We start from the raw sequence: 21411 nt of genomic DNA, 5'->3' as shown, positions 1-21411 counted from the left end.
CAAATGAGGATATGTACACAATGACTCAATAACTGAATGACAACTAGATGAGAGATTTTCTACCTTGAAATGGCTACTAATCTGAAAATCCCCTGTAATATGAAGAAATTATGTTGCCAAATAAGCTGAGCTAAAAAACACCATTCTCTATGAGGTACTCAGAAACATCAAGTTAAGGAGCACTTCCTACCCATGGCTGCCCATAATGGCCCTCACGCCAGCAAATCTTGTGGACATTTCACAATTCAGAGAGGAAAATCCCAGGGCAGGCCTTCACCTACAAAACTGCTTCTCCCTTTTTTCTTAAATGTTTCTCGCTCATGGCTGTCTGTACATGCTGGGTCAGAGATCAGCATACATCAGTAGCCACTTTCAATCCCTTAAAGGAGTTTGGGGAAAAGAAAATGTCTATGCATAAAACAGTGTTGATGCACACCATAAATACTAAAAAGTCATCAAAGTTGTGAGTAGGGCAGATTTTGAAGAATGTAAGGGTAATATTGATAAATTGGTAAAAATAAGGAGAAGTGTCTTTCCTGAATAACAAAACTCCCTAATAACAAAGACCACAATGATATGCTTAGAACATGGTCAATTTAATGTCTCACAGTTCTGTTCATGGTACTGTTACAGGTTGGATTTCCCAGTAACGGTTTGTCAATGACAGGTGTTTTTATCCGTGGTTAGTTCCTCCTGTGATACATGTCAGCTGCTCTCATTAGCACACATACCAGGAACGCAAATAATTCAACCTCAGACCATATACTAAGGGGGAAATTTCTCTAATATAATCCAAAATCAAATATTCTCTGTGGAGGCTCTGTTGGGTTTGGATATCAATGTTATTCTTCTCATCTAATGGTAGAAAATATATAGAAAAGACTATTTATTAAAGCAGAAGGTCAACTTTCACCTTGCCTACACTTACCTGGAGGTCACATGTGAAGAGTGACGCTCCCTTTGCCTTTGAAACTGTAGTGATTTGTTGAAATGTCAATAGGTCATGGACATAAATATTATTTTCTGTTTAGAAAGAGGTAAAACATCACAATAAATTATCACAATTTTCTAGAATAGCCACCTTCAAGGCAAAAAATATGTAACAACCAGAACAACCAAATGGCAAATGTTGGTCAAAGATGCACCTTCAGTATCACTAACAGTGACTTATTTGGTCTACTACAAAACATTTAAGAGGTTAGTTTTCTAAACTTGGATATTTTTGTTCCTTTAAATTTGGGCTGGTTTGAATAAAAGAGCTCTTCCACTTCCAAAGTACTCTTATACTTTCTTAAGTCTAGAAACTTGTGATGCAATATTTGTACAAGAAATGGTTTTCAAAGCTTCAGTAAGAGAAAGAAAATCCTCTATAGATTTAGTAAAATCCATCACAAAGATTTCTTTTCTAGCAAAGCAAGCAAAATAATTTCATTTGGGCCTCCTAATCTAACTTTTGTCATGAAGATTGAGTTACTTTAAATGTTCCTCTCTCAACCTAGAACTTAAGTTTAAAATGATTCATTTGGGCCCTGGGTTGAACAGTCCTGAGTGTGCAGCAAGTTTCTAGTCATCTGCTTGTCAAGAAAAGTCCTCACTGGCCTGACCTGTGGTGGCACAGTGGATAAAGCGTCGACCTGGAAATGCTGAGGTCGCCGGTTCAAAACCCTGGGCTTGCCTGGTTAAGGCACATATGGGAGTTGATGCTTCCAGCTCCTCCCCCCTTCTCTCTCTGTCTCCCCTCTCTCTCTCTGTCTCTCCCTCTCCTCCCTAAAATGAATAATAATAATAATAATAAAATTAACAAGAACAGATAAAGTAATCAGTATCTAAAAAAAAAAAAAAAAAGAAAGAAAAGAAAAGTCCTCACTGGCTGCTCCAGGAAACAATCTGGCACCGATCTGTCTTCTACCTGTCTCTTGCAACTCTTTACCAAATAACCTAAGTCTGGCCAGGTCTCAGAACCTTTGTATAAGTAAGCTGCTTACAATGCTCTGCCTACCACTTTCTTACTGTCAAAATCCTCATCATCTACTAGATAATGTTGTCCCTCCCATTACTAGGATCCCACAACACTTTTTATAACTTTCCTTTGTAACTTAGCACATTGTATCATGATCACTTTCTGTCATTTCAGTCTTCACAATTAGAACACAAGATAGAAACCATGTCTCATTCAACTTGGTATCCCCAATGCCTAGAGTAGGGCTCAATGAATATTTGCTTGATTACTGAATGAATGAACGAAGGAGTGAATAAGTGAAGTGACACTCCTTGGAGAACAAGAGCTCAAGTTTATGGGGGATGTTGTTGCCTTAGTTTTCTGTGTACCCTACTATACCTGGTTTGGAACATGTCAGTTTCTTTGTTAAGTAACAACTATCAAATTAACTATGAAAGGATTAATTAGGTCATAGCTTGTGTTTTCTTACCTAACAAGCTGACTAGAATCTTAAACTGGGAAACCACATGGATCTGGAAAACAGCAAATCATTAGACTCAATTAAACATTTCTGACAAGGGTTAGCAAAGGTTCATTTAACTACAGTACTAAAAAGAGACTAAAGAGCCTATAGCAATAACGAGAATCTGACTTATATTTTTGTGCACTCAAAATTTCTGCTTGTGAAAGGATCTTGGGCACATGATGGATGGACACAGAACTACCCATAAATGGGAGGACACAGAGCAGAGGATTCAAAGAATAAATAATGTTACCAAAGTTCTAGCTTTGATAGGCTCTCATAGAAGTCAAATATAAATGTAGCAATTGTCATCACTGCATACCTGCTGAATCTTTTTGGAGAAGTTCTTATTGGATTTCTCTAGTGTTACTTCAAATCTGTTGCAGCCTATAGAGAAGAAACAAACATTCACAGTTCCAAAGACAGAGATACATATAAAAACAACTACCAAAAAAAAAAAAAAATGCTGCTCCATACTGTTCTCCTACATGAATCTTTTTTTTTATTCAGTGAGAGGAAGGGAGGCAGAGAGACAGACTCCCGCATGCATCCCGACGGGGATCCACCCAGCAAGCCCACCAGGGGACAATGCTCTGCCCATTTAGGGTGTTGCTCCGTTGCTCAGCAACTGAGCTCTTCCTTAGTGCCTGAGGCAGAGGCCATAGAGCCAACTCGCTCCAATTGAGCCATGGCTGCAGGAGGAGAAAAGAGAGAGAGAGAAGCAAGAGGGGGAGGAGTGGAGAAGCAGATGGGCACTTCTCCTGCGTGCCTGGACTGGGAATTGAACCCAGGCCATCTGCACATTGGGCCAATGCTCCACCACTAAGCCAACTGGCCAAGGCCAGCATGAATTTTTTTTAAATTCCTGAAAGACTAGAAGTCAAAGATGTAAAAGAGCCATCTGTCTTTACCGCATATAGTAAGTTGCTTCCAACTCCAATTTTAGAACAGAGGGTTTCATGCACTTGGAATTAGCAGACAGTATCACACCACAAATGTTTACTAAAGCTGCAAGGTACTGGTGAGTCTGAAGATCTTATCCTACAAAATAGTACCTTGGCAAAGTATTTCACAAAGAGAAGAGTGTAAAAAGTAACAAATTTAAGAGCCCAAGCAATGAAACCCAGCTCAAAGCATCCTTAGAACCAGAACCGACTAAATCCCAGCTGTTACCCAATGTCCTCGGGCACAGCAAACACACTCAATACCGTCCCCAGAGCTAAAGCAATTTAATGCATCTACACTTACTGCCACTTTCAGGTGATGCCACATCTGTTGGCACTGTTGCAAAAAATGGGAAATAGTTATATACCATAAAAACATGTAAGGTCAACCTTGCTGGGATGACAAAAATACTCAGCCTCTATAGTCACCAAAGGGTCAAAAAGAAAATAATTAATAATAACAGCAGATATCATTAGTTGGGTTTAAAAATTTATAAGTGTTTTCTGTAACCTCACAACTACCCCCAAGAAATAGATATTATATTCCAATTTCATATCTGAGGGACCTGATGGGTCAAGCAGTTAGGTAGCAACCAAGTGGGACAGCCTAGAAATAAACTAGGGATTCGCTGGGAAGCCTGTGCTGAGTCCACACCTTGCTACCTGCCTCCGAGCTCCTGGAGAAACTGTTCACCAGCTGCTCTTTGAGGCAGCCACAGGAGCCCATGCCACCAAAGCTAGTCATCCTTCCTCCAAGTGTAAGTCTGCAGAGAAGATGAAGAAGGGGCCCTGAAGTTTTGGGAGGTTTAGAAGCATGTCCTGTATTGTCATTATATTTCACAAGAAAAAGAATAATTCAGTCTGCTTGCTAATAGAGTTCTCTATTTGAAAAGGGCTTTATTACTACTTCAAACAATTATAAGCAGAATGCTCCACGGCAAAGATTCTCAAACTTTTTGGTATCAGGACCTCTTCATAATCTTAAAAATTACTGAGAACCCCAAAACTTTTATGTGGGTTATGGCTTATAAATGTTTGCAATATGAGAAATTAAAACTGAAAAAAATTTAAATATGTATTTATTAACTTAAAAATAACAGTAATAGCCTGACCAGGCGGTGGTGCAGTGGATAGATCATCGGACTGGGATGCAGAGGACCCAGGTTTGAGATCCTGGGGTTGCCATCTTGAGCGCGGGCTCATCTGGCTTGAGCAAAAAGCTCACTAGCATGAACCCAAGATCACTGGCTCGAGCAGGGGGTTACTCAGTCTGCTGAAGGTCCCGCGGTAATGGCACATATGAGAAAGCAATCAATGAACAACTATGGTGTCGCAACAAAAAACTGATGATTGATGCTTCTCATCTCTCTCCATTCTTGTCTATCTGTCCCTATCTATCCCTCTATCTGACTATCTCTCTGTCCCTGTAAAAAAAATAAAAACTAAAAAAAATAACAGTAATAAACCCATTACCTTCCCCATAAATAACATATTTTAATTAAAAAACTCTATTTTTTTAAATTAAAAAAAATGTATTGCTTTATATTTTTGCAAATCTCTTTAATGTCTGGACTCTCACATCTGCTTCTCGATTTAATCTGTTTTGATACATTGTTCTGGCTGACGTACAGGACAAAAATCTGTCCTCACATGGGCATATATAGTTGGAAAAGGCGGGAATATTTTAATAGTTTTTCCAGGTAATTGTGGATCATCTCCTCTGATACTATACTAAATCTTGACAAATTAAGTTTCTCACAATGTATGATCTGAAACCTACTAACAAAGTCTTCTGTTCAAGTCCATTGGTCTACCTCACACTTTGGATCTTTTACTCATGAGTTAGACACTTCATACACCTGAAAATATTGGGTTACTGAGTTATGCATATTTTCCAAATGTTGGTACATTTCATTATAGGATATTTAAAAAGAAATCACACCCATTATCCTTCCTCCCATCTCATCAGAAAAATCTTCAATATTGAGAAGCTGTCAAACTCATGGGTGTGGATACAAGTTTTCCACAATTTTAATTTTCTCTTGAAAGCTCTAACTTCATTATTAGCAAGAAAAACTGCCAGTTCTTTTCTTTGAAGAGACAAACTTCCTTTGCTAATTTTTTTTTTTTTTTTTTTTTTTGGCAGAGACAGAGAGTCAGAGAGAGGGACAGACAGACAGGAAGGGAGAGAGATGATAAACATCAATTCTTCCTTGTGGCTCCTTAGTTGTTCATTGATTGATTTCTCATATGTGCCTTGATGAGGGGGCTACAGCAGAGCGAGTGACCCCTTGCTCGAGCCAGCGACCTTGGATTCAAGCTGGTGAACTTTTGCTGAAACCAGATGAGCCTGCGCTCAAGCTGGCGACCTCGGTGTCTCAAACCTGGGTCCTCAGCATCCCAGTCCGACACTCTATCCACTGTGCCACTACCTGGTCAGGCTCCCTTTGCTAATTTTTGAGAAAATATCTACCAAATACCCAAACAGTCTGAAAAACCAGTTTGTCAGTCATTCTTTTAAGCAAAAATGATGCTCCAAGAAAAAAGTGGCAGTATGGCTAATAACACAAATGCACAAGTACTCTTCCAAACTGAGACAGGCACTGTGCTTCCTGCCTCGGCACCCGTGGAAGAGCTGTATGTGGACTTCCCATTACAGCACAGAGATTATGAAAAGATGTGTTCTCATAGATCAAAATATAATAAAATTAATGACTTTTACTGCCTCACAAAGAACATTCTTAAGTGAAACTGGCTTTAACAAAACAAAAACCAGAACCACTGTTGGTGCATATGGAAAGAAACGACTACTTATACAGTTTGGTACCAACAAGTTTGCTGACCCTTGTCTTGAACCTGTAAGGGGCGAGCAGTTTTAGCTACCATTGCTTTTGTACCATTAGTGCAAAGCAAATGTCAAAATTTGTCAGTGGAAAAAAACACAAAGTTTTAGTGTTACTGTGAACTTAGTTTTGACCTTGTGGATCCTCTGAAAGGATATTGGGGTCCACAGTTTGAGAACCATTGTTCTAGGCAGACAGCACCACTGAAATAACCTAAACAAATCTCGCATGGCCTCTGGTGGCACAGTGGATAGAGAGTCAAACTGGAATGCGGAGGTCGTGGGTTCTAAACCCTGGGCCTGCGGGTCAAGGCACATACAACAAGCAATCAATGAACAACTATGAGTTGATCCTTCTCACTCCACCCTCCTCTTTCCTCTCTGTAAAATCAATAAATACAATCTTAAAAAAAAACCAAAACCTCAGATATGAACTTATCTAACCCCTTTGTTTAAGATATAAGTAGCCTGACCAGGTGGTGGCACAGTGGATAGAGTGTCGGACTGGGATGCAGAGAACCCAGGTTCAAGACCCCGAGGTCGCCAGTTTGAGCACGGGCTCATCTGGCTTGAGCAAAAGCTCACCAGTTTGGACCCAAGGTTGCTGGCTCGAGCAAGGGGTTGCTCGGACTGCTGAAGGCCCGTGGTCAAGGCACATATGGGAGAGCAATCAATGAACAACTAAGGTGTCGCAATGCACCATGAAAAACTGATGATTGATGCTTCTCATCTCTTTCCATTCCTGTCTGTCTGTCCCTGTCTATCCCTCTCTCTGACTCTATCTGTCCCTGTAAAAAAAGTTAAATTTTAAAAAAAAGATATAAGTAGGGTGGGGCCTAGACTTTTTTGTGCTCAAAGGAGATGGCTCAGGTCGTCATATCAGAACCTAAATCCTCTTAATCCCAGCCTTTCCATGACATCTTAACACCTGCTCCCTTTCTTTAGAAAGTCTAGTAGCAGCCCTATCCAGGTTTGGAATATCTCAGAAACTCATTTAGTTCTATGGCTGATTCATGGACACCCAGTTCTAGTTCTGGCTCATAAACAGACCAGAGCTGGGCCCAAACTGAATTGCCTTCTAAGGACATAGAAAAAAAGTAAAGTTCCTAAAAACATTTGATTTCCTAAAGGGGGTTAATATTGCTATTCAAGTTGCCTATGGGGGGAAATTGAGGGCCAGGAAGGTTAACTAACTCATCAAAGGTCACATGGTGAATTAATCACAGGACAAGGAACCCCACCAGGGTTGCAAGTCAGACTAACACTAATATTATCAGTTTGAGTCTGTAATATGTTGAAAGATCTATTTTATTTATTTATTTATTTATTTATTTATTTATTTATTTGAGAGAGACAGACAGACAGGAAAGGAGAGAAATGAGAAACATCAACTTATGATTGTACCACTTGACTTGTTCACTGATTGCTTCTCACATGTGCTTTGATGAGAAGGGGGCCTCAAGTGACCCCTTGCTCAAGTCAGTGACCTTGGCCTTCAAGCCAACAACCTTTGGGCTCAAGCCAGCAACCTGGGATCATGTCGATAATCCGTGCTCAAGCGGATGAGTCCATACTCAAGCCGGTGACCTCACAGTTTCAAACTTGGGTCCTCAGCATCCCAGGTTGCCACTCTATCCACTGAGCCACCACCAGTCAAGTGGAAGATTTATTTTTATAGTCTAGTTTTCAATTTCACACTACTTATACAGAAATGGTATGTTAAACAAGTCACTTTATTATATAGTATAGTTGTCCCTCACCATATTGCTGTTCACCTTTTGTGGTCTCACTGAATTGCAGATTTTTAAATTGTAAACATCTAATTTTGTATTGCAGATTTTTTGCTATATTGCAGGATTTTGCAGTATATAAGTATTTTTATATATTTATTATTTTAATTATCTTGCAGTAAAATAAGCATTTTCTAGCCTAAAAATTGAAAACAATATAAAAAATATTAATTAAAACATATTAAAAGAATATTAAACCGAATTAAAATACTACTGGTAAGTACCCATATAGAATTTTATATGTTGTTAAAATGACTAGGTTTAAGAGTGTAGAAAGCATTTAAGAGCATAGGAAGTGTTTATAAGAGTGTGGGAAAGGTTAATAACAGTCTGGGAAAGGTTTATAAGAGTGTGGGGAGGGTTTATAAAGCCTTAAAACATATATACATATAAATAATAAAATAAATATAAGGTTGCTACTTCACGGATTTTCTTCTATCGCAGGGGGTTCTGGAACCTAACCTCCGCGATAGACGAGGGACACTGTATTTAGTATCTGATGGTAGAAAGAACTGATTATCTATTAGGGAAAAAGAATATTAGGCTCTTATCTCTGTCCTGCACATCCCTTCACTTACATATTGTCTAGGGATGCCTTTTCGCATCAAGAGCAGGGTTGAGTGGTCACAACAGAGATCTTATGGCCTGCAAAGCCTAAAATAATTACTATTAGGTCCTTTTTGGAACAAGTTTGCTGATTCCTGATTTAAAGGAAAGTTGAAACACTTAGAAATGAAATAAACCCTCTGTTTTGAACTTCTGGTTTCTCTTCTTAACTCACCACAGAACCTGAGCAAGTGCCTTCCTCTTCCTTTTGCACCAGTGAGGATAGCAGGATATGCCACCCTGAAATAGGCTACTTTGGCTTAAGAATTATTTTGAGCTGAAGGCAACTGAGAAGTTGCAGATATATATAAAAAAAAATCTCTCTTCTCCTGCTATCTGCCTAAAAGGAGGACATAAATTCACAAAGTTGTTTCTCCTTCCTATCAGGAAGTACAGAATTTAATTACTGGAAACAACACAACACGCTTATCAGCCCAGATATGGCAGCAGAGGAATCTTCATAACATATCCAATTAGTTCCCCCACATATTTGCTTTCCCACAGTTTGCCACTCTAGAAACGCAAGATCCTTTTCCTTTGGTTACTTCTCAAATTTTCTGTTTTCTTGTAGGATGTTACAAAGGCCCATATTCTAATCACCCTTTGAGCTATTCAATTCTGAATGTTCTCACGTGTATGTATAATGCACGAATTAATAGACCTCCACTTGTTTTTCATTTGTTTAATCTTACACTTGTTAATCTATCTTTTGTCAGTCTAATTTACAGGTCCCTAGCCAATGAACCTAAAATGAGTAGAGGGGAAAAGAATTTTTCTCCCTCCCTAAATTAGTAAGATGTTTGTTTCCCCTAATGTTACCTTTGTTTCAGGTCCTAAAGAGAAGGCCCTATTTCCACTTTTCCTTGAGCTATTTACTATAGAAAGTCATATATTAGGGTGAGAGTTATGAAATTTTGCTTTGTCTAATATGGCCAAATAATGACAATTTCATATGGTTCAATCCATTGTGGCATTAACAGCAGATTTCTACAGCCTGAAGCTCCAGGGCACAATATTCAAACATATCAATTTTCCAAAAAGAGAGCAGAGAAATAAAATTAGGAAAAGGAAATGAGGTACTTTTTTCTGTAAGAGGATATTCTAATAGAATATATTTCACATTTTTTTTAGTTACTATTCTACATTTTTACTAACAAAGTCATACTTGATCAGAACTTCAGTTTTTAAAGTCCTTTCAAACATTTTATTGCATCTGATGCCAACAAGTCTGTAAGAAAACAGATGGTTTATGAAAGAGAAAAACAACACTGTAAAGGACCTACTCTGTCAAGTGGCCAAAGAGAAGTAAAGCTGGACTCAAACCAGGTCCTTTTCCTCATAGTTTACCCCTCACAAGTTAATAAGGTCTTTTAATTCAATGGTTCCTATATCTTTCCTGCTACCACAACATTTACAGAAAAATCTTATTCCCATCAGTTATATTTCTTATTTCTGGCAGTAAGTCTCCAAAAAATGAGATGGGGAGGAACACCTAGTCTCTCCCCTCACTGTTCTCCCCCCACCCCACCCCATGGGCACATAGGCATACAGACTGAAAAAAAAAAACCTAGATTCTCATGTTTCTCAAGTTTTCACTGTACTACTCTCAACCACCCATCACTCTTTCAATGGTTCAGTAATCACTGATTTTATGGTTGTAGAACCATCAAAACTTTTTTTTACATGGATAGTATGTCATTTCCTTCTCAGTTCTGGAAAGTTTCCACTTACCAACGTCCTTCCGTATCCTATAGAGAAGAAGATGTCCTTGTTTGGTTCCAACAAGAAGCCATTCCTCTGGAAAAGAAAAGAGCTGTGAGAAGTCTGCTTCAGTCAGACCCTACTTCTTTACCTGGCGGTTGTAATCAGAATCAAAAGTGTCAAGAAAGTGTTTTGGGGTTGTTGTTTTTTTTTGGATAGCAGGTATCTTGCAAAACTAAAGAATGTTTATAGTCAAGAAATACTTGAGCCTTGGTGTAGAGCGTTGGCCTGGTGTGTGGAAGTCCCAGGTTCGATTCCCGGTCAGGGTACACAGGAGAAGTGCCCATCTGCTTCTCCATCCTCCCCTTTCACTTTCTCTCCCTCCCTCCCTCTCTCTCTCTTCTCCTCCCGCAGCCATGGCTCGAATGATTCAAGCAAGTTGGACCTGGGCACTGAGGATGATGGTTCCATAGCCTCGCCTCAGAGGCTGAAATAGCTCAGTTTGGAGCAATGGAGCAGCAGCCTAGATGGGCAGAGCATCGCCCCCTACTGGGCTTGCTGGGTGGATCCCGGTCTGGGCACATGCAGGAGACTGACTCTGCCTAAGTAGACCTCCCGTCTCTCACTTAATAATAAAAAAATAAAATTAAAAAATTAAAAACAAATATTTGAGAATCAGCCCATCAAGAAGCATTTAACAATTACTAGACATATTAGAGAATACAAAAATACCCCTGGCTTCATTGTTTCAAGAAGAAACTGACCAAAAATATCATGGATATTTATAAAATCATAAAATGGGTAGTATAAACCTGAAACTAGGTATTTAATCTCAGAAATAACAACTAAAAGGCATTGTTTGAAAGTTTAATGATTTAACTTTTGGGAAAATAAAAAGTGCCATAGTATATTAAGCTTATAGAATTATTATCTCAAAAGATGGTCTAGCAGATAATAATAAGTGTTAATGAAGATGGGGATAATTGGAACCCTCATACATTGTTAGCAGAAATATAAAATGGTACAGTCACTTCGAAAAACAGTCTGGCGCCTGGCCTGTGGTGGCACAGTGGATAAAGCATTGACTTGGAATGCTGAGGTCGCTGGTTTCAAACCCCAGGCTTGCCCAGTCAAGGCGCATAAAAGAAGCAGAAGCAATCAATGAACAACTGAAGTGAAGCAACTATGAGTTGATACTTCTAGCTCTACCCCCAACTCCTCCCTCTGTAAAATCAATAAATAAAATCTTAAAAAACAAACAAACAAAAAACAGTCCAGTAGTTCCTCAAAAGATTAAACATAGAGTTAATATATAACCTAATAATTCCACCCCTTGGAATATACACAAAAGAAATGAAAACATATGTTCACACAAAAACTTGTATACAAATGTTCATAGTAGCATCATTTGTAATAGCCAAAAGGTGGAAACAACCCAAATGTCCATCCACTGATGAACAGATAAACAAAATGTGGCATATCCACACAATGGCAGCTGTTAAAGGAAATGAAGCGCTGATATATGCTACACCAGGATGAACGTGGCTTTATGCTAACTGAAAGCAAGACCAAAGAAAGGACTACATAGTGTATGATTCTATTTATATAAAATGTCCAGAACAGGCAAATTTACAGAGACAGAAAGATTAATTATTGCCTAGGACAGGTGGGCTTGGGCAGTGGTCCCCAACATTTTTTGGGCCACGGATCAGTTTAATGTCAGAAAATATTTTCACGGACCGGCCTTTAGGGTGGGATGGACAAATGCATCACGTGACCGAGACAAGCGTCAAGAGTGAGTCTTTAGACGGATGTAACAGAGGTAATCTGGTCATTTTTAAAAAATAAACCATCGTTCAGGCTTAAATATAAATAAAATGGAAATAATGTAAGTTATTTATTCTTTCTCTGAGGACCGGTACCTAATGGCCCACAGACCGGTAGCCCGGGGGTTGGGGACCACTGGGCTTGGGGGGAATTAGAAGCTGAATACTAATAGGTTTGGGTTTCTTTCCAGGGTGATGAAGATGTTCTAAATTCAACTGTGGCAATACTTGCACAACTCTGTGAACATACTAAAAACCACTGAATTGCACATTTTAAATGGGTGAACTGCATGGTATATTACAGGGGTCCCCAAACTTTTTACATAGGAGGCCAGTTCACTGTCCCTCAGACCATTGGAGGGCTGGACTATAAAAAAAACTATGAACAAATCCCTATGCACACTACACATATCTTATTTTAAAGTAAAAAAACAAAATGGGAACAAATACAATATTTAAAATAAAGAACAAGTAAATTTAAATCAACAAACTGACCAGTATTTCAATGGGAACTATGGGCCTGCTTTTGGCTGAGATGGTCAATGTCCGGTTCCATATTTGTCACTGCTAGTCATAACAAGTGATATGACGCGTGCGTTCTGCGTCACCAGTAGTACTGTACGTGAGCGACGCCACCACGTACAGTACTCCACATACAGTACTCTCACTGACCACCAATGAAAGAGGTGCCCCCCAGCCTGACCTGTGGTGGCGCAGTGGGATAAAGTGTCGACCTGGGACACTGAGGTTGCCTGTTCGATACCCTGGGCTTGTCTGGTCAAGGCACATATGGGAGTTGATGCTTCCTGCTCCTCCCCTTTCTTTCTCTCTCTCTCTCTCTCTCTCTCTCTCTCTCTCTCTCCTCTCTGAAAAATTGAATAAATAAAATCTTTAAAAACAAGAAAGAAAGAAAGAAAGAAAGAAAGAAAGAAAGAAAGAAAGAAAGAAAGAAAGAAAGAAAGAAAGAGGTGCCCCTTCTGGAAGTGCGGCGGGGGCTGGATAAATGGCTTCAGGGGGCCACATGCGGCCCGCAGGCCGTAGTTTGGGGGCCCCTGGTATACATTTCAATAAAGCTCTTATTTAAAAAAGATGGTTGAGGTCCATGGTTCTTGAACTCTGGTATGTATCAGAATTTGAAGGTTTGTTAAAACAGATTGCTCAGCCCTGACCTGTTTCAACAGGTCTGGAAGTGGGCCTGGGAACTTGCATTTCTACCAAGTTCCGGGTTATGTCGATGCTGTTGGTTCAAGAACCACATTTTGAGACACTGGTCTACACTACAAGTAAAGAGGTTCTGAAAAAGTTTAAATAATTACCCTGATAGAGCTGTATTAAGTCACTAAGAGAAGTTAAGGACATATACTATTATAGATAGCTTTCTGAACTATAACACAGAAGTCAATCATACACTCTCTTGCTCTTTTGTAAAATAAAACATTGGATAATGGTACAAATGGATAACCAATACTGAGCGTGCATTTTATTCCAGGAAATACTAAGCACATAGCATACGTTATTTCATTAATCCTCACAACTATCCTATGAAATCTGTGTGGGTGTGGGCCAGAGGCTGTCTGGAAGGCAGTGGTTATAGTCATAAAAACAAGTCAGAAGCCACCTCAGGAACATTTCCCCAGGTTGATGTCCTTAGTCTTCTAGAAGAAGATAATGATTCTTTTTTTATCTTGCATCTTAAAGCAAAGGCAGTACACAGAAAGTGAGACCCTGTGTGCTCTTAATCACGTACATGGAAACCAGGAGTAACACTAGCTCTAACGGAATGCTGGAAATATATGTTGGAACAGAACATAGAAAAAAAAAAAAAGAATTCCGTTTACAATGCTTGCTTTGTAAAAGATATTGTTTAGATATCATGGTATCAAGCAATTGGTAATATTAAAGTTTATTTTTAGGATGTCCACTAATATTTCAGATATAAATAAAATAAAGTGGGATTATTTTAAAAATCTTACACATAAAAATCTCTAATTAGCCTGACCAGGCAGTGGCACAGTGGGAAGAGTATTGGCCTGGGACGAAGAGGGCCCAGGTTCAAAACTCCGAGGTTGCCAGCTTGAGTGCAGGCTCACAAGGTTTGAGCACAGGGTTGTTGGCTTGAGCAAGGGCTCACTGGCTCAGCTGAAGCCCTCACCACCATCCCACCCCACCCCCGCCCCACCCCCATCAAGGCACATATGAGAAAGCAATGAATGAATAACTAATGTGCCACAACTACATTGTGTCCATAAAGTCATGGTGCACTTTTGACCGGTCACAGGAAAGCAACAAAAGACGATAGAAATGTGAAATCTGCACCAAATAAAAGAAAAACTCTCCCACTTTCATACCTATTCAGTGCAGTTCAATGTGGGCTCATGCAGATTTTTTAGGGCTCCTTAGGTAGCTATCCCATATAGCCCCTACAGATTTGTCACTGACTGATGGCCTACCAGAACGGGGTTTCTCCACCAAACTGCTTTGGTTTCCTTCAACTGCTTATCCCACTGAGTAATGTTATTCCTATGTGGTGGTGCTTTGTTATAAACGCGCTGATATTCACGTTGTACTTTGGTCACAGATTCGAATTTAGCGAGCACAGAACACACTGAACTTTCCTCTGTACCGTCCACATCTCAACTGGCATGGCCGTGGGTTGCTCTGCTGTATACATGGTATTACGTCATCATCTGCGCATATGCACATGCTGCCACATCATCCTACAGAAACTGGAAGGGTTTTCCCTTTTATTTGGTACAGATTTCATATTTCTATCATCTTTTGTTGTTTTCCTGTGACCGGTCAAAAGTGCACCATGACTTTATGGACACACTGTATGAATTGATGCTTCTTACCTCTCTCCCTTCATATCTGTCTGTTCCCCCCCCTCTAAAAAATAAATACTCTATAATTAAACGGTCAACATAATGTTCACCATCTTACCTATGACCCAAACTCTTGCCTGTTCTTGTTTTTTTTTGTTGTTGTTGTTGTTGTTTTTACAGAGACAGAGAGAGAATCAGAGAGAGGGATAGATAGGGATAGACAGGAACGGAGAGAGATGAGAAGCATCAATTATCAGTTTTTCATCAGTTTTTTTAGTTGTTCATTGATTGCTTTCTCATATGTGCCTGGATCGTGGGCCTTCAGCAGACAGAATAACTCCTTGCTCAAGCCAGCGACCTTGGGTCCAAGCTGGTGAGCTTTTGCTCACACCAGATGAGCCTGTGCTCAAGTTGGTGACCTTGGGGTCTTGAACCTGGGTCCTCTACATCCCAGTCCAACACTCTATCCACTGCGCCACCGCCCGGTCAGGCTGTTCCTGTTTTTCTTTATCTCCTTTTACAGCCTTATCTTCTACTAGGTCTGCAAGGCCTACCAATTTTACCTCTACAAAGTTCCTTCCTACAGCCCTCTCCCATAGTTTCTCCAGACACTCCTGTGATGGCCTCAACTGGTCTCACTCCACATGTTCTTTCATGTTTGCTGTCAGTTACTTCACAGCAGATCTCTAATGCTGTTACTCTGGAGGTTGAATTCTCATGAAGCTGCACTATCACAATATGAAGTCAAACTGACAAGCATTTAAGAGCCCATTTTCCATTCTTACTGAAATATTTTTTTTTGCCAACAGATGTTTATCAAATGTCTACCCTATTGGTCATAAAATAAAATCAGATGAGTTCACTGAAATTGTTTTTAAAATGTTTAATTGAAATCTTATTTGACCCTTTTCAAGCTTTCATTTGGAGGTGCTGAGGAAAACTGCCTTTATCATATATGAAAGCACTTATAACAACTTTTATTTATTTATTTATTTATTTATTTATTTATTTATTTATTTATTTGCAGAGACAGAGAGAGTCAGATAGAGAGATAGATAGGGACAGACAGACAGGAATGGAGAGAGATGAGAAGCATCAATCATCAGTTTTTCATTGTGGCACTTTAGTTGTTCATTGATTGCTTTCTCATATGTGCCTTGACCGGGAGGCTACAGCAGACCAAGTAACCCCTTGCTCAAGCCAGTGACCTTGGGTCCAAGCTGGTGAGCTTTGCTCAAACCAGATGAGCCTGTGCTCAAGCTGGCAACCTCGAGGTCTGGACCCTAGGTCCTCTGCATCCCAGTCAGATGCTCTATCCATTGCGCCACCACCTGGTCAGGCACAACTTATCTTTAAATAGTAAAAGCACCATACACACACTCATTCCTAATCCTCAAAGTCATAAGGAAAATATAATAGCACAGAACCTTCAATAGACTTGATTTAATTTCAGAAATCAGTGGGGGCTCAGGTGGCCAGAGGACATGAGTCACACTGGGCCTTCATATTCTATGATGACATGCTATCATATAACACAGCTAAACATGCAAAACAAAGAATGAGAAGCCTGCAGAGCAGGGAAGCACAGGGTAAACAGTCCCTTCTGAGACTCAATACTGCCTATCAGAAACACACACAAACAGAAAATTCCTGACAGCCTAATTCTCAGATGCATGGTTGGACTTGATCCCTCCTGGGAAGTCAGTAAGACTATCCCTTCTTGCTCATAATTACCCTATTGAAGCTCTGCCCAACAGTGAAACCATCCCACCTCATGTAATAAACAATTCCATTTCTGGCTCAATGCTGGTCACTGCAGGGAACAAGCTGGGGATCACTTCCCTTCATGAGGCACAGGCCAAAGACCAGTGTTTCTCAAAGTATAAGCCCCTGATTAGCCACATCAGAATCACTTGGACTTATTAAAAATGCACATTCCTGAGCCCTGCTCCCAGAAAGCCTGAGTCAATGATTCTGCATTGGTACCCTGAAATTTGCTTTTTTTTTTTTTTTGTAGCAGAGACAGAGTGAGAGAGAGAGAGAGAGAGAGAGAGAGAAAGAGAGAGACAGATAGGAAGGGATAGAGATGAGAAACATCAATTCTTCCGTTGCGGCTCCTTACTTGTTCATTGATTGCTTTCTCATATGTGCCTTAACTGGGGGGCTCCAGCTGAGCCAGTGATCACTTGATCAAGCCAGAGACTTTGGGCTCAAGCTGGTGAGCTTTGCTCAAACCAGATGAGCCCGCGCTCAAGCTGGCGACCTTGGGGTCTCGAACCTGGATCTTTCACATCCCAATCTGACACTCTATCCACTACGCCACTGCCTGGTCAGGTGAAATTTGCATTTTTAAATTTCATTTTATTATATGAGACATTTATTTCCAAAGTTAAAACTGTAAAAAAAATCTAACTTTCATCCTTGTCCCCCCTACCTTGTTCTCTCTCCCTTCTGCTATAGCTAAGCATTTTAGTTATTTGTGATTTATCTTTCCGTTGTTTCTTTGGATAATATAAGTAAATGTGATGTGTATAAACACAGATACACACACACAAATCTGCATTTTTTTTTTACCAGCTCTGAATATACATTAAAGTTTGGGAACTAGGTTCTAGAATCAGACATAATTTACTAGATATATGACCTTGGAAAATTTACTTAAATTCTCAGGTTCTTCCTCTGCAAATGGGCTTATTATTTTTATAAAAGCTCAATATGATTTGCACTCAATAAATGAAAGTTATAACCATTAATATTATTATTCATTAGTTAAATAAATATTTAATGGATACCCATTACAATGTTCTAGGCACTGCAAATAAAGCAATATACAAAACAAAGTTCCTACTCTGAAGTAATTTATATCCAAATATGGAGTGAGAGAGACAATGATAATATATAAAATAGTATTAGATGGTAATCCATGAGAAGAGGAAAGATAAGACTGAGTGAGAAAATATCACATTGGTGGCTGTTTTATTCTCTTTAATATGGGACAGTTAGAGAAGGACTTGCTGGTATATGTGACATTTCGGCAGAGACCTGAATGAAATGAGGAATGAGACATGAAATATTTAAGGCAATATTATTCCAGACAGAGGAAATAGCAAGTACAAAGGCCCTGAGATAGGCATGTGCTCTGCATGTTCATGAAACAAGAAAGACTGTATAACCAATACCAGATAGCTGTAAGGGTTAAGAGCATAGGAGATAAAGTCAGGGAAGTAACTAGAGGCCTGATCATGTCAGGTGTAGCCAGTCACAGTAAAAACTTTGGAACTTATTCTAATTGTGATAGGAAGAAGCTACTTCAGGATTTTGAGCAGAGAACAGATGCGAACAAAGTTTCAAAGGATCACTCTACCTCTATGTGGATAAAAAACTGAAAATGGGCCCTGGCCGGTTGGCTCAGCGGTAGAGCGTCGGCCTAGCGTGCGGAGGACCCGGGTTCGATTCCTGGCCAGGGCACACAGGAGAAGCGCCCATTTGCTTCTCCACCCCTCCGCCGCGCTTTCCTCTCTGTCTCTCTCTTCCCCTCCCGCAGCCAAGGCTCCATTGGAGCAAAGATGGCCCGGGTGCTGGGGATGGCTCTGTGGCCTCTGCCTCAGGCGCTAGAGTGGCTCTGGTCGCAACATGGCGACGCCCAGGATGGGCAGAGCATCGCCCCCTGGTGGGCAGAGCGTCACCCCTGGTGGGCGTGCCGGGTGGATCCCGGTCGGGCGCATGCGGGAGTCTGTCTGACTGTCTCTCCCTGTTTCCAGCTTCAGAAAAATGAAAAAAAAACAAAAACAAAAAAAAACTGAAAATGGGACAACGGCAAACACAGGATGATCAGTCAGAAGACTAGTATAGCAATTTGGATGAGAGATCTCATCAAGAGTAGAAAAAGTGGAGATGGAAAAAATGACTGGATTCTAGTGTTCTTCTGGAGGTGGAACGGAAGAGATTTGCTAATGGATTAGATGTAGTATAAGAAAAAGAGAAGTAAAAAATGATGCCAAGACTTTGGCCTTAGTACAACAGGTAAACAAATGCCATTTGCTGAGATATGGAATGCAGGGGACAGGCATGTTTTGAGAGAGTAATCATCAAGTACTGTTCTGGCCATGTTACTAGACACCCAAAATGAAGCTGCTTAAAAGGCAATTGGAGCCCTGGCCACATAGCTCTGTTGGTTAGAACATCGGTCCAACGCACAGAGGTTGCTAGTTCAATCCCCAGTCAAGGTACATACAGGAATGGATCGATATTCTTGTCTCTGTCTCTCCCTCCTCTCTGGCTGAAATCAATAAATAAAATTTTTTTAAAAAAAGGCAGCTGGGGCCCTGGCTGGTTGGCTCAGCGGTAGAGCGTCGGCCTGACATGCAGGAGTCCTGGATTCGATTCCTGGCCAGGGCACACAGGAGAAGCGCCCATCTGCTTCTCCACCCCTCCCCCTCTCCTTCCTCTCTGTCTCTATCTTCCCCTCCTGCAGCCAAGGCTCCATTGGAGCAAAGTTGGCCCGGACACTGAGGATGGCTTTGTGGCCTCTGCCTCAGGCACTAGAATGGCTCTGATTGCCGCAGAGCGACGCCCCAAGATGGGCAGAGCATCGCCCCCTGGTGGGCATGGCAGGTGGATCCTGGTCGGGCGCCTGAGGGAGTCTGTCTGACTGCCTCCCCGTTTCCAACTTCGGAAAAATACAAAAAAAAAAAAAAAAAAGGCAGCTGGACTGTACAACTCTAGACTTTTGGAAGAAGTCATCATCATCAGTATCTCATTTCCATTTCCCAACAGCTAGATTATGGTTTCTCAAAGACATCATCCATCTCAAACAAATATTGTCTGGCCCTGCATGACCTGGATTGTGAAGGTTCCTGGACGAATGTCAGGTAAAAGGGATAATCACTAGAAAGAGTAATATATATTTATTGCTGCTAAAGTCTGAAAATAGTGGTTTTTGTTGTTGTTTTGTGACAAGACAGAGACAGACAGGGAGGGAGAGATGAGAAGCATCTATTCTTCATTGTGGCACCTCAGTTGTTCATTGATTGCTTTCTCATATGTGCCATGACCCAGGGGGCTACAGCAGAGCAAGTAACCCCTTGCTCAAGCCAGTGACCTTGGGCTTCAAGCCAGAGACCTTTGGGCTCATGCCAACGACCATAGGGTCATGTTGTGATCCCACGTTCAAGCCAGCTACCCCGCCCTCAAGACAGATGAACCTGCGCTCAAGCCAGAGACCTTGGGGTTTCGAACCTAGGTCCTCTGCGTCCCAGTCCAACATTCTATCCACTGAGCCACCTTCTGGTCAGGCAAAAATAGTTTTGAAGCAGGAGGCCATAAATGACCTCTTGTAGCTCAATACCTACCATAGCATCCTAGTAGGCAACACGCATTTCTCCTGTTTTACAGGAGATCAAAGCAAGTTAAAAGTTACCTACCATTTCAAAACTGTCTTCCTGAAAAGCACAGGTATCAGAAATCTTTACTATGACAAAGTGGAGTCGGTGACAGAGGCCGAGATATGTGTACTACTAGTTCCACAGGATCAGAGTCAAGCATTGTGACATGCTAAGTAGAGTGTGGTAAACAGCTGCACTCATCTTTTTCAGAAGTATATGTCCTAGGCAGAGTTGGGTACTGCTCCTTCACGCCTCCTTATAGGCAGCATGTGTCTCTAGTATCATTTATCTTGTATCATAATCTTTTTATGTCTTTGTCCCCCCACTGTGTTTCCTAGAAGCACAGGTACTATGTCTTACTCATCCTTACATTTATGTTCCTAGCAGAGACACTGGTCAATGTAAACACTTAATATATGCATTTGATGAAGAAATAGGGGAATGAGTCCCTTTGTGCAATGTCAGGTCTTCCAAAGTATTTTTCTCCTCTGATTTTAAGTTTTACTGAGAGTGTTTAAAGACAGAAAATAAAAGCCTTCTTGAGATATCTGGAGGAATCAGGATTTTCTCTTAACCCAAAAGGACAAGGACAGCTTACTATAGAGATGTGATTTTAAAGAGACCCAGAGCTGCTAAAGGCAACAGAGGTACACATTAGCATGAAGATCTGTAGTGAAAGCACCATGCTGAAGAGGCTGTGCAGAACTCTGCAAGACTGACTGGGTGGCACTGTCCACAGATTATACATAAGATGCCAGCCACCACCAAGATTCCACCAGGCCTATCACCAGTACTTAATATATGATTAAGGGTTCTGGGTCACCTTTTTTTATGGTCCCTGATTTCTAGTATCTGGACATTAACAGGGAAGACTGAAATTATTTGTTGGTCTTTGGTGGCTGTTAGACACAACCAGTCATAGATAAGATCATAACGTTCATAATTAAGAGTTGAAGTGCCTGACCTGTGGTGGCGCAGTGGATAAAGCGTCAACATGGAAATGCTGAGGTCACCGGTTCGAAACCCTGGGCTTG

At 40.7% G+C, this 21411-nt stretch overlaps 1 protein-coding gene across 3 annotated transcripts in view; it reads right to left on the bottom strand.

Annotated features, from left to right (window-relative positions):
* VPS39 (VPS39 subunit of HOPS complex) overlaps positions 1–21411 on the bottom strand; it is a 60179-nt gene that overhangs the window by 37681 nt on the left and 1087 nt on the right. Inside the window, exons 2-6 of one of the 3 annotated variants that reach the window (XM_066276945.1) lie at positions 10376–10441; positions 3711–3743; positions 2785–2849; positions 2430–2472; positions 929–1023 (exon numbers count right to left, since the gene is read on the bottom strand). In XM_066276945.1, the coding sequence (XP_066133042.1) occupies positions 929–1023; positions 2430–2472; positions 2785–2849; positions 3711–3743; positions 10376–10441 (302 nt within the window). The remainder of the gene's footprint in view (positions 1–928; positions 1024–2429; positions 2473–2784; positions 2850–3710; positions 3744–10375; positions 10442–21411) is intronic. The other 2 variants (XM_066276946.1, XM_066276947.1) reach the window with 2 other exon arrangements.

Source organism: Saccopteryx bilineata, chromosome 4 (genome assembly GCF_036850765.1).
Source record: "Saccopteryx bilineata isolate mSacBil1 chromosome 4, mSacBil1_pri_phased_curated, whole genome shotgun sequence".
Lineage (NCBI taxonomy): Eukaryota > Metazoa > Chordata > Mammalia > Chiroptera > Emballonuridae > Saccopteryx > Saccopteryx bilineata.
The sequence above is the reverse complement of the archived record's forward strand: the minus strand, read 5'-3'. Positions and strand labels throughout refer to the sequence as shown.